This window comes from Tamandua tetradactyla, chromosome 2, assembly GCF_023851605.1.
Source record: "Tamandua tetradactyla isolate mTamTet1 chromosome 2, mTamTet1.pri, whole genome shotgun sequence".
Lineage (NCBI taxonomy): Eukaryota > Metazoa > Chordata > Mammalia > Pilosa > Myrmecophagidae > Tamandua > Tamandua tetradactyla.
In genome coordinates, this window is record NC_135328.1 from 152104278 (window position 1) to 152117679 (window position 13402).

General features: G+C 39.1%; 1 protein-coding gene across 3 annotated transcripts in view; it reads right to left on the bottom strand.

Annotated features, from left to right (window-relative positions):
• Positions 1-403: 403 nt before the first annotated feature.
• Positions 404-13402, bottom strand: part of TAGAP (T cell activation RhoGTPase activating protein) — a 108654-nt gene continuing 95655 nt past the window's right edge. For all 3 annotated transcript variants that reach the window (XM_077149396.1, XM_077149397.1, XM_077149398.1), the window contains 10 exons: positions 10486-10527; positions 9819-9906; positions 9674-9727; positions 9292-9358; positions 7501-7667; positions 6625-6786; positions 5994-6103; positions 4320-4515; positions 3549-3663; positions 404-2893 (listed from right to left, as the gene is read on the bottom strand). In XM_077149396.1, the coding sequence (XP_077005511.1) occupies positions 1620-2893; positions 3549-3663; positions 4320-4515; positions 5994-6103; positions 6625-6786; positions 7501-7667; positions 9292-9358; positions 9674-9727; positions 9819-9906; positions 10486-10527 (2275 nt within the window). In that variant the 3' untranslated portion in view covers positions 404-1619. The remainder of the gene's footprint in view (positions 2894-3548; positions 3664-4319; positions 4516-5993; positions 6104-6624; positions 6787-7500; positions 7668-9291; positions 9359-9673; positions 9728-9818; positions 9907-10485; positions 10528-13402) is intronic.

Genomic DNA, 13402 nt, shown 5'->3' on the forward strand with positions numbered 1-13402 from the left:
CTAAAAATTGGTACCTATTACAATTAATATCCAACTCTGGAAAGGGTTTGCCCTTCTTAAATTAGCAATCAGGGGAGAGGGTCTGTCCCTTTGAAATATAGATATATTGGTGTTCAATAAAGTTTTGTTTTTTTTTGCATGGGCAGGCACTGGGAAATGAACCCGGGTCTCCGGCATGGCAGGCAAGAACTCTGCCTGCTGAGTCACAGTGGCTCACCTGTTCAATAAAATATTTTACATGATATTATTAGGTTTGAGCATGTTGCCCTGAGCAATCTTATTTATAACATTATTAAGTTTGTATATTATTATTAATTGTAACTCTGAAAAAAAAATTGATCTTTATCATCTGGTAGCTAGCCAATACAAAATATTTCTCTAACAGATTAGAAGCATATTCATAGTTTTATGAAAAATCCTGGTAAAATAATGAAAATTGACATTTCTAAGATACTGTAAAAATATCTTCATCGCTGAGCACCGAAGTTCTAATATGGCACATACCTTACATTTTACCATTGTTTGCAAATAGTCAAGCAAACTGAGGACTCATAAAAATGAGATAATACATTTGAAAGTACTGAAAAGTTTACTTTACTAAAAATGTGAAATATTATATTCGCACACTAAGTTTTTCTGGTCTCTGAGTGACTGCTTGCTGAAAAATGGCTTACACTTCTGGAAAATAGGGATTCTATCTAATGCAAGATTCCCAGTCTTGCTGGGTGCCTGGAACAAGGATGTAAATTCAATAAATGCTTATTGAATGAATATATGTATGAAAAATTTTCTTGGTGGATTTCTATTAACTGCAAGAAAGGAAGCTACCATGTCATTAAACAATGAACATTTGTATTTTCAAATAAAGAAGACAATTTATTGTAGTGAAATTACATTGAGGTTTTATATGAACCCCCAATGCATATCTAAGAGTTTACCTCCACACTATTGGATAAGATAGCATTGAACTACAAAGAGACTCAAAGTGCTATAAATGAGTTAATACTGATGTGATGCATTTTGTCTAGCTATGGGGAGGGAAAAGACACACTTGAGCATTTTTCATAATTTTGATTATGGCTTTTTCTTTCACTGGAGTTTGTAATACCACTGAAACTTCAACACCAAACCTTCTGGTCTGTTTCTTTCTTCCACTGTGGTGATTGTCATAAAGCTGTTTATTAGAGTAAACTTCTAACAGAGATTTAAAAATTTTTCTCTAAATGGAGTTTGTGGAAAATATGAGAATTGGCATGACATTACAGGCAACATTAAAAAAAATGTTTTTAAACACTAACCCATGGAAAAGTGCCCCATGAGGCACGGACACCAATGTAGGTTACCTCAAATACACAAACAAATATGTACACACAGTGATGTAGACATTTTCATGCCTAACTTATCTATGATACATTTTATACACTTGTTACATATTGCACAAATTCAGGTACACGCAGACACCCAGTGGGTGGTTATCCTTATTGATGAGGGCGGTACACAACCTTTCCAAAGGAGCTTATTCTTGACTATTTTGAAAATAGAATCTAAAAGCGGTTCTTTATGCAGTCATATATTTACAGAAATACCCTAAGCTATGTCATGGTGCATGGCTTTCCTTCCTAAATATAGGATTCTTTAACATATTGGAGCTGGTCGGCCTCAAAGACTGGCTGACTACATCGGCGCCTTAGATAGTCCTGCTTATTCTTCTGTATAGACTCAGACACAGTCCTTAATCTGTGAAGCTCAGGTCTCCCTGTGACAGTCACTTGTCCTTTAGTTTCTACAGAGGCACTGACAGTCCTCTGCTCCCAGCTCTCAGCCACAGGAGATAGTTCATGCCTGTTAAGTTGCTCTTTACTGCAGATATTCCTCGAATCCCCTCCCTGGTGAGAGGGTAGCAGAGGTGTTGGCACGGAGTCTTGACTGAGCATTCGTGCCCTCATACTTCCCACTGTTTGGCCCCCATATGCAATGAGTTCAGATGTCTGGCACCACTGGATGGCCTCTTGATAAGATGGTGGACTTCCAGGGATTCTCTGATCAACCAGTTGGAATACATCGTCGACTGACAGGGCATAGGATCTTGAGCTAAAGCCTGTAGCTGTTTGGCTGTGGATTTCAGGCCAGCTTTCCTGCACGATTCGGCCTGCAAGCTGGCTTTCTCTTTTGCCTTTCTTTGCTTGGTCTCTAGGGAAACCTTTGGTTCTCCCAGATTCAGAGCTTGGGGCTTTGGTCAGCACTCTTTTGTGAGAGGCAAAGGAGAATGACACAGAGTGCTTTTTCATTTCTCTGCTGGGTTTGCTCTTCTCAGACTTTGTGGTGAAAGACTGATGTCTGGTGAAAAAATTTCTTTTGGGGCTGGAAGGAGAAACCATGGGTGAGCTGTCAGAAGACCCATCCAGCGAGCTGCTGGAGAAAGCTTTAGGTAACAGTCCCCGTGATAACACTAGACCTTGAGTCAAGTTCTTTACTTTCAAGTCCAGTGGTCTTCTGATTTTCTCTTCAACGGCAGGGAAAACGTCCTCGGCAAATGGGTCTTCAGCCTCCTCACTTTCAAGACTAGAATCTGCCTGGGGTGTGGTAAAGTCATCCTGACTTTTCGTTAGCTTTTGGTTTGTTATCCGGCAATCAGGGCACTCTCGTGAAGATGGCATGTTGGGCTCCGAATACCGCCTGTCTGGTTGACTGAGGGAGCTTTTGAGTCTGGCTACAGTGCTGACAATGGGCTCCAGGTTTAACTCACATGAGGTCTGTGTCCTTGTGTTGCCCAAGCCAGCTGTCATCATAGCGTGCCCCTGAGGCTGCCTGCCCTGAGGGGAGATGATGCCACTGGATTCGACATCAGGATCTGTGCTGTCATAGGCCGAGTCATTCTGCAGCGTTGACATGTCTGGGGGAAGTTAAGGTACAGTTGAACTTTTTGTTTGGGTTATTTTAGAAATATAACCTCAATACAGTAGATCCTTCTCATACCAATTATGGCATTAAGTAACTTGGTGCAACTACATTGGGGCTTCATCTGATAAGCAAATCTATCCCATTAAACTCATTTCTTTCCAAATCTATTTTTAGATGGGGACGAGAAATATGAAAAGAAAGGATTAAAAAGAAAGAGAGAAAAAGAGGAAAACAGCATCTCACTGAAAATTTATTGATCTAAATTTTTAAAATGATCCTTTGGATGGCTCTTTTATAGGCCCATATTCTATGATGTGCAAACAAAAATTCCTTATCCCAGTCCTGTAGCTAAAGGCTCATTAATAAAGTGAGCAGTTGTTCATGATTTAGAATAGGAAGGGGGAACGCTCCAGGCTGAAGACAAAGGAGTATTTACAGACCTGGGGAGATGTTGCAGGGAAATTCAAGAACGAGGTTTTTCACATTTAACAACTACCCCCAAGGACTTAAATCTGTTCTGATTTGGTGATTTGTGAAGGCAACTTCTGTTTTAAATGCCAGAGATATTTTGAATAACTGGCATGAACTGGCAGACGGGCATGGCATTTTAAACCATAATCGTAATCAATAGAGAGCGCATTCTGTACCTGAACTATCAGTGTGTTCCAGGGAGTCATCAGATGTGACACTGGAATGCTCTGGAATGTTCTCTCCAAATATTTCAAAGCAATTATCGATGAGGAATTCCACCAAAGTCTTAACCTGTGAGGAAAAACAAGCAGGCTGTCAGTTTAAAGACATCTTTCTTTTTTTTAAAATTTATTTCCTTGTTCATTTGTTTTTGTTTTTGTTTTTTTTTTAAGTAAGGATATGATGAGGATATGGTGGGGGGTCAACAATTAGAGAGGGGCCAAAATGAGAACTAGAGATTTTTATGTATCTGAAAAGAACAAACAGAAATTTGATTATCATCATCTATATTAAATTTCTATATTCATCTTTGTTTTTTTTGAGATGCACATGTTTTTGTTTTACTTTAGAACAATTAAATTTTTCATTTAAGAAATAGTTTCCTGAAGTTATAGTTGGACTGAAAGAGTGTGATGCACAAAAGAAAAAAAACAAACAAACGAGAAAGCTTTTCTGTTCTGGGAGACAGGGATGTAAAAATCTTTAGAACTTATCTTCTGTCTCTGGGTGTGACAGAGGACATCAGCCTGGATTTAATCAGCTCCATCCAATGCATGTGTGTCTGGTAAGGGAGTGGAATTCTAACAAAAGCATTCTGCATTTTTATATTTTTTATCATGATTTAGAGCCAGTCGGAAAAATTCTGAAGGCATTTCATTGCTTGGCATTTGCAAAACAGCTGGTGAGACCCTAAACTGGGAGTTTCTCATCAATAGACCAGAACAAACCTTATTATTCAACTCTTTCTGGGCTTCAAATGACAGGCTTTGGTCATTCTCCAGGGTCAGCATGTTGGGGCCGATGCAGATGGCCAGGTTGCTAGAGTCCATCTTGCTAATGTCAGAGTTCTTGCTGATGAGGTAGAGCACCGAGACCAGGTGTTTGAGCAGCAGGAGGTTGGGCCGGGGGAGCTTGTCTGCAACCCTGGAATCAAGTCAGGGAAAATGTTAGTTTTCAAGGAGGCGATGGGCCAACATAAGTTTAGTTTAGCAAGTTGAAAGTTTCTGCCTAAACCAGACTTCCTTTAAAATGAGGAAGATGCTTTTTCATGAGTAATATTGTGAAACGTCCATTCAGGCACTTCCAATAGCAGTTGACAAGGAATGAAACTGGTTAACCACAAGGTTTTGAAGGCTTGAGAAATCAGTGTGTGTAATTGAAATGCACAGAAATCCAACCCTTTTTAATTTATATAGATCTTAAATTATGAAGCAGAGCCTGCATTAAACTCCATAGTTTGCCTTTGAAATTTGAAAATCATTCTGTTGTAATAATTTAAACACGTAGACCTTCTTTCTATCTTCTAACGTGGTATAATTTGAAAATCATTCTGTTGTGTAATAATTTAGACACGTAGACCTTCTTTCTATCTTCTAAGTTTTCTTGGAATACAATCATGTGCCTTTTCTTGAACTGTGATCACCAAAGGAAGGTGACACATTTTAATACTGTTTTGAGAAATCTTTATGGGGAATAAATCAGTTTAAAAGGCGTGTTCATAAACGTGATCAAGGCAGCACGTGGAGAGCAACATTGTTACTAAAAAATTAGATTTTTTTTTAAAGTCTCACTTTAAACAAAAATGAACCGATGACGCCAACACATAGATCATTTTCATTTACCATGAGAAGTCACTGTTATAAAGGCGCTTTTATGTCTTTAGGCAGAAACTGCTATTGTGATAATCTTAGGATTTTCATTTTGGGACAGATACTCTGATGTCTTCAATTCTATAAATATTGCATTGAAAATATTTAGCCACCTGAGACAGTCATCATATGTATATATATATTTTTTTTCATAGGATTTGGCAAAAGTGCTATTTTGAAGTTAAGGATTTAGGATTGTCTATTCACCAACAGGTCACAATTTACATTTACATATTTAATTATTTTTGCTTTTAGATAATTTCCTTTTTAGGTAATTATTAGAATATGAAATGTCCAATGGAGTTCTATGGAAAAAACAACAAAACAAACAAAAACCATAAACAATCCCTTCCAGAACTGCCCACTAGGCTTTATGAATTACTGTCTTGAGAGATGCCAGTTAATGAAGGCAAAGGACACCCTTAAGATCCTATGATTTGCCACTTAGCCCATTTTAAAGCTTTCATCTATGATTGTCTTTAATACCATCTTGAATTACTTATATGCTTAGACCTCTTCACCTCCTGCAATTTGTGAGTTCTGAGGTTCTCTTATTGAGGTAAGACTTCCTAAAGCTCCTTCTTTTGACTGTCTAGGGTGACTGCTAGTTTTTATCCTAGGATTAGATGAACAAATTTCGCCCTGATTCTCTAAGCATAAATTATGAACCATATGAGCAGTTCTGCCAAGGCTCAGACGGTGGAGACGATTTGAGCATTCTCTCCCACCCAGGATTACTTTTTGGTGACTTACTGTCTCAGAGCCTCAATCCTTTCCTCCTCATCCTGCTTCTCCAGAGCGCCCATCCACTCCTCAAAGAGGTCACAGGAAAGCAGCTTCAGGGGGATGCTTCTGAGAAAGTCCTGTGGGGCGAAGGGGGATCGTTTTCCTGTTTGTATTACACGATATGCCGATGTCTTCCTTTTTACCTTGCTTTCGCTCCATCTCAGTGTTCTCAAGACTTAGCCTATCACAGACTGCACTCGGGATGCTGCACGAATTCCCTCAGTAACTAAATCAACTAAGTCTCTCAGCAACTTCCTGATGGCAGGCATCTTAAGGGGTACAATCCCCAAGCGAGTGAACTCTGAGGGGTAAACTGATTTAGGAGCAAGAACTTGGCCCCAGGACAATCGAATTGCCTTTTCTCATCTAAATGTTGCGGCACTTAAGGCATCACTTGTTATTGGAACCTGGGGTCATAAAGAAACAGCGCATAAAGAGCAGTTTATGTAAATAAAAAAAAGGGGCCTCTCTAAAACAACTAAACTACAAGATGAGTTTCCTTAGATTTTCAGGAAGAAAGCCCATTTCATAATGGCACAGAATTCACAGGCCCGGGGCCAGTAGGTGGGTTACATGGGCACAGATGCTAGGAACTCACCTTAAAAACCACAGCCAGAAGGTGCACTGGGCGGCTTCTCAGGTCCACCACGCTTCCTGAGTTAAGCTCCTCCTTCAGCTCTTTGCGGGCTTTTTCATTGGCTGCTTTCCTAAATATTCCTTCTGTTGAAGGGCCTTTCAGGCATAGAATGGTAAGGATGTCCTATAGGAAAAAGGTATAGGAACAGGAAAAGGTTACCCTTGGTTTAAGACATACACCCTGCTGCTCCTAATACAAGTAAAATCTGTGAGTTAGAGGAAGAGAATTAAAATAATGAACATGAATATTACCTACCCTTACTTGTCAAAAGGTACCCTCTCCATAAAAATTAGTTCTCTTCTCTGTTATACAAAGACTGTCCTTAACAAGGAACTATTGAGGTCAGTTTTTCATTTTGGGGCAGATTCTTTTACTCATCCCTGCCATTTGTGGAAGAATTTTCTTTTTCTTTCATTCTTCCTCTCTCTCTCTCTCTCTCTCATACATTCTAAAATTGCTTCAGACCTCCTTCCTTTCAAATCATCTCATATAATAACCACCCCATCTCTTTCTCTCTCTCTATAATAATATATATATATGTATATATGTATTTCCATTATTTTTTTCAGACACTACAAATTTTAGCATTCTTAGCTCCATGGAGTCAGAGGGATGGAGAGCCCACTGCCATGAGCTCACTGACAAATACCACTCATTTCTAGATTGTAAGCATGTACTCTCCCGACCTGCCCGCAGAAGTGGAAACATTTCTGAAAGTGGAAAAAAACTAAAGCTGAACCCCAACAAATGTAATGGGTGAATTACACCAAGATTTCCCAAGGAATTTTTGCATCGGACAGAAAGCTGAAGCGGGTTGACGAGTGAACGCGGGCCTACCTGAATGGGTTGGGGAAGCCTGTCGTCCCCCCCACAGATAATGGACAAGGGCTGGTCAAACAGCGGCGTTTTCACTTCTGGCTCCAAAGTCCCAGAAAAATCAGATGAAGGGGAAAATCTTCTCATTAGAAAAGGCCAAGACAGTACCTTCTTTCTCTTCTTAATTTCTATAGCCAAGAAAATATGGCAAGGAGAAAAATTAGATTAAAATGTTAGGAAAGATCTGCTTAAGAAAATGGACATCGTCAGCCATATAATGGTATCTACCATATGCTGTGTGGGAGCAATAGCTTTGAGAAACTCAGAAAGCAAAGGATGTGAATCTTAATCTAGAAACACCGGAAAAATAACTGTGTTGTAACCAGGGCAACCAACCCCTAAACATCAACACCAGGGATCCTCAAAGTCTCCACCTTTCCTGTTTTTTACCCTTGGCCAGCTGTTTGCCACAGAAAATAAGCAAACCCTAACCCTGCAGGTCATAAACAACTCTTCTTAATGTATTGACCCTAATGAACTTAGGAGGCATTTCTGATGTGAAATAGGTTAATTTTCCCTTCGACCAGTGAAGAAACCGGAACTATGAGGAGAGGAAGTAACTTGCCCAAGATTGGTTCAAAGGCGCTTTGCAGGGTCAGCCTCCATTGATCGCCTGCAGCCACTAGTAGTAACCACTAGGGGTAGCGCTGCAACCTGCAGCCCTCCTTCAGGATCTCCCAGAGGGTTGCTTTAGGATAGGGCAAGCACAAATGTTCCTGGCAACTGGAAATGATCAGTAAAACGTTACCAAGGTATTCTGTCCTTCTAAAATCTAAAAGGCTTGTGTGCAAATAGGTATTGCACTTCACACGTTTCCTTCTTTCTTTTTCTCTTTCTCTCTTCCTTTTCTTTCTAATTATAAAAGCATTCTTTTTTAAATGCATCGACATATGTTCCCATACTTTTTTTTTTTGGTCCATGGTCCGGGAATTGAACCTGGGTCTCCCTCATGGAAGGCAGGCATTCTAACCACTGAACTTGTGCACCCGCTGTTCCTATACATTTTTTTTTTTTTTTTTTTTTTTTTAAGAGAGAGGGAGGAAGGGAAGGAAAGACAGAGAGAAGGAAGGAAGGGAAACATCTTTAAACATTTTCTTGTTTTATTGTATTTTGTTTGTTTGTTTGTTTTTTACATGGGCTGGGGCCGGGAATCGAACCGAGGTCCTCCGGCATGGCAGGCAAGCACTTTGCCCGCTGAGCCACCGCGGCCCGCCCTGTTCCTATACATTTTATACTGGCATATGGTAGCAAGGTGGAAAGGCAGAAAAGGCCTGCCATTAAAGTTCAGGAATCCCGGATCAGGGATTCATTACATTATAATGAAATGCATCGGGAAAAAAAAAGTTAAGGGGTGGGTTCTTTGGGATTTGATATCAGCAACTGCTTCAGCAGCAATTGCTTCTAAAAGATTCATTCTCCATTAGAGAAGAAAGAAAACTGAAAAAGCATTGTGTATTTTTCATTGCACACAAACTTTGTCATGAACGAAAATGGGCAGGAGTTTTGTTAAACCTACTAAAAACCCTTTGAAGAACTGGGAAATTGTTTATCAAAAGGACGTTTTGTATCAGAGCACTCTGTTACTCTAGCAAGGTGGAGTTTTCCTGCCACTTAAGTGTTAATGTTCTGCGGTCTTTAAAAGAACACGTATAAAAAAAAAATTCCTAGTAGAGAGAAGTGTTGTGGTTTTGCAAACCAAGAACACTGGTTGTTAACACTTATATAAAAGATCAGTATGTTTTCAAAACTCACCAATTAGCTGGCAAATACTATCTTCACTCTCACAGGATGCCAACAGGGGATGTTCCTTGATATCACCCTAAAATACATTTATTTCAGTTAAAAATAATGATTGAAGAAACATTCCCAAACCAGTCTTCTCCACAAAATACACCTACAACATCTAATTCATATTAAAAATTAAATCAGTAGAATACATTGATATTTTCTACCCTCTAGAATTAATAGTAAAGTCTCGACTGTCATAAAATAAGGTCCCAGTTCATGTGTCTAATTTACTGCATTTATGACATAAAACATAATTAAACCATCCAAATGGTATGCAATTAGAACACAAAGGAGTTTTCCGTCTTCTCACAGTACAGACAAAAAGTTTAAAAAATTGCTTTCTTACCTCTGATTGACATGCGATCAGTGTCTCCATTTTATTGGCATTTAGTGTTTTTGACTAAAAGAGAAAAAATAAAATTATTAGATAAATATCTTTTGACTCCTGCTTTTAGAAAATGTAGATTAAGAAATGTAAGAGGGATACCTACAGCAGCATTGCAGCTACTTATCACCTTCATTAGAGTTTGGGCTGATGGTCCCGAGATGAATTTAGCTGCTGTGTAGCCTTTGCTTAGTCTACAACAAGTAAGTATGGAAAGCACGTTAGGCTATGCACACAATATAAGTTGGCCAATTTTAGTACAACTTTGCCCAAACACAAAGCTTCAGCTATATGTTACCAGATCTAATGATATTAAGAATAGCACCTGAACACACTGATTTCTAAATCATTTAAGCCTGATCTCTTTACGAATCCAAAGTATGTTATTCATCTATTACATTCTCCTCAAGAGATGATCAAATAACAATTACAATGACAACTGTTTTTTTCTTTTTGAGTGCTCGCTATGTATCCGGTATGGTATTTAGTACTTTACAAGGATTTTCTCATTTAATCTAAAAGAAAAAAAATAACTTATTTCCATCAGGCTACTTCTTGAAAACATAGAACAAAGACAACCTTTATAGAGTTCCTAGACTAAAAAAAGTTCAGACTTCACATTTGAAGCAAAGCATTCAGTACCCTGAGCCTTTATAACACTGCTGCATATTTATCCCACCCACGGTCCAGTTATTTTCTGTTGTACATGATTTTAATGCTCAGTGGACTGCCAGGCAGCTTATTATCTATTCATATTAATTTATTGTACTTACCCTCGAAAAGCCGCCAGCCAGAGCTCTTTTACCTTTGCTGAACTGTGGAAAATGGAAGAAACAGCATGTCACTCTGCTACTACTAATCCACTGGTGGACAGGCAACACTGAACTGCTCTAACTTCACGTGTCCTGCATTATAAGTGGGAGTGGGGGCAGGTGGAAATTCAGAATATTACTGAGACCGGAAAGAACATCATGGGCTGTCACTCACAGGGCCAGCCAGACACTTGGAGCTCTCACTTCCTCATTCCTTTTAGGGTAACTGCGGCTTTTTTTTTTCTCTCTCTCTTTTCTACTTCAAAGTGAAAAATCTGTAAACTACTAGAGATGGAAAAGATGACAGATGGTCCATAGGCAAAGGCTCTGATTAATGTCATAGGTGGGATGTGCGAATGAGAAATTGTGTTCTTCTGAACGTAAACATCGTTTTATTTTCTAGAGGGGTAATTTCAAGTGCCCTTTCCCCCTTTGGTATCCTGTTTGTGTCTGTCTTGCCTCCTACCCATCTGCCTCTCCATCAGTCATACTTTGGGTGTGGGACACACTCATAGAACCAAAAGGAAAGGCAGGGTAGGGCCCTCTTTCCAGACATGATCACTGCCACAAGCCAGACCAGCTTCCTTTAGTTTTAGGAGGTGAGCTGTGGTGGTCTAAAGTTGCATGTACCCCAGAAAAACAGGTTCTTAAATCTAAACCATTCCTGTGAGTGTGAACCCATTGGAAATAGGACCTTTGGATGAGGCTACTTCATGGTAAGATGTGACCCACCTCGATCAGGATGGATCTTAACCCTATTACTGGGGTCCTTTATAAGAGAATAAGCTTCAGACACACCCAGAGAAAGCCAGGGGGAGCAGCCAGAAGCTGAAATCAATGGAACCCGAAACAGAAGGGAGAGACCAGCAGACGCCACCAGGTGCCTTGGCACGTGACAAGCTAAGGACAAAGAATTGCGGGCAGCCAGCCCGAGGACACCACAGTCTTCTGGGAGAAAGCATCACTTAGATGATGCCTGGATTTGGACCTTCTCTTATCCTCAAAACCATGAGCTAATGAATTCCCATTTTTTAAGCCAACCCATTGCACAATATTTGCTTATGCAGCCAAAGAAACTACAACAAAAGCCCACTGGCATAAGCTGTTGATAGATTAACTTCACCTCCCTTCTCCTTTCCCTAGCTCCCAGCCAAGTGTATTATCACTTAATTTATAGTCAGGTAAACTCTAATCAGGCATGGAAGAGAAACAAACAGTTTCTTTGATCTGACCAGTGTACAGTAGAAAGGAGATGGTGAATTTCATGTGTGGCTTTCCTCCTTATGAATAAGAGAGAATATCTGGTTTTCCCTCTATGAACAAAAAGCTATTTATGACAAGTCCCAAATGGCTCAACAGTAGAAAGGATGCATAAATCATGATACATTCACACAGGGGGGTATTATACAGCATTGAGAATGAACAATCTACAACTACATCCAACCATATGGTTAAATCTCACAATATAACGTTACATGAAAGAAGCCAGGTATAAAAGAGTGTAGCCTGTAGGCTTCCGTTTTTATAAAGTACAAAAATAACAAAAGCAATCCATGCTATTAGAATCCAGAAGAGTGGTTCCCCTAGGGTGATGAGGAGTGATTGCAAGGAGCAAGAGAGAGGTTTTGGGGGGCTTGTAATGGACCATTTCTTGATCTGGGTGCTCTCTGTATATGCACACATTTCTGTATGTATGTTGTTCTTCAATAAAGAGTTTAAAAACACGTTGGCTCAATTCATTAACCCAGTACCTTTAATTCTAAGTCTTTTTCAAATTGACACCTCTAATATCTTTATACTGAAAGGAGGTGATTATTAGGCATACTTTGGGAAACTAAGCACAAAGCAGTTGAGATTTGCCCTGTAATTCTGTATATTGGTGAGTGAACGAAAAACAAACTGAGGTTTTCAGGTTTCCAACTTGAGGCTCCCTCTCATGTTCCTGTATCAGAAATCTACCAGCCTTTCCATTACACCTGTAGATTTTACTACCCTTTCTTTATCCAAGGACAACAAGGAACTCCCCTGCCTTTTCAACCCTCTAAAAGCTAATTCACTGACTTTTTTTTAATTAAAAAGGGTATCTGTACTGAACCTCGAATAGTGCATGCACAAAGTAGGTACTCAAATAATTCCCGAACAAATGTATTTTCTTATAAAATAAGATGTTTTATATCTTAAATAAAGATATAAATAAAATTCATATCAAATTTTATATCAAAATAGAACATTACTTTAATATTTATTTTTTCCTAGACAAATTTACTGTTTGGATTCATCTAAGGAACATGATGTTTACAACTAAAGCATCAATTCTCTTTTCCTCTTTATTGAAATGACCATATTTTTTTCTATTTCTTAAGGTTTCTTCTGTAATGCATTATACACATGATATACACCCCACAGTGGTTTAAAAATGTGTTTGGGGTTTTTTGGTCACAGAATTCTACATTCAAAGAAAGAATGTAAAAAAAAATGTTCAAGTATGTTTTTCTGGTGGAAGAAAGATGGGAAAATCATGGGCTCATTCTTTTTGCTTCTTCTCCTGACAAGCCCAAGCTGAGTGGTCCTTGAGGAGACGCAAGGGGATCTGTGAGACTGAAGTCACTCCCATAATAATATGGAGATAACGTTTAGCTTTTCTACTCTTATTCTCTCAAGAACATCCAGTGGAGTTTTTAGGAGTTCCCTAGTGTGTGATGTTCTAATGGCTGATGACATGCAGGCTTGGGTATTCTTGTGTTTAAAACATTCCTCAGTTTTTATTTCTCATAATGTATTGACAGCTATTACTTACATAAACTAAAGCTCTGGAGTTTCCCATAATTCTTTGAGTGCAAAGCGTTCCTTAGACTGAAAAGATTGAGAACTGCTGATC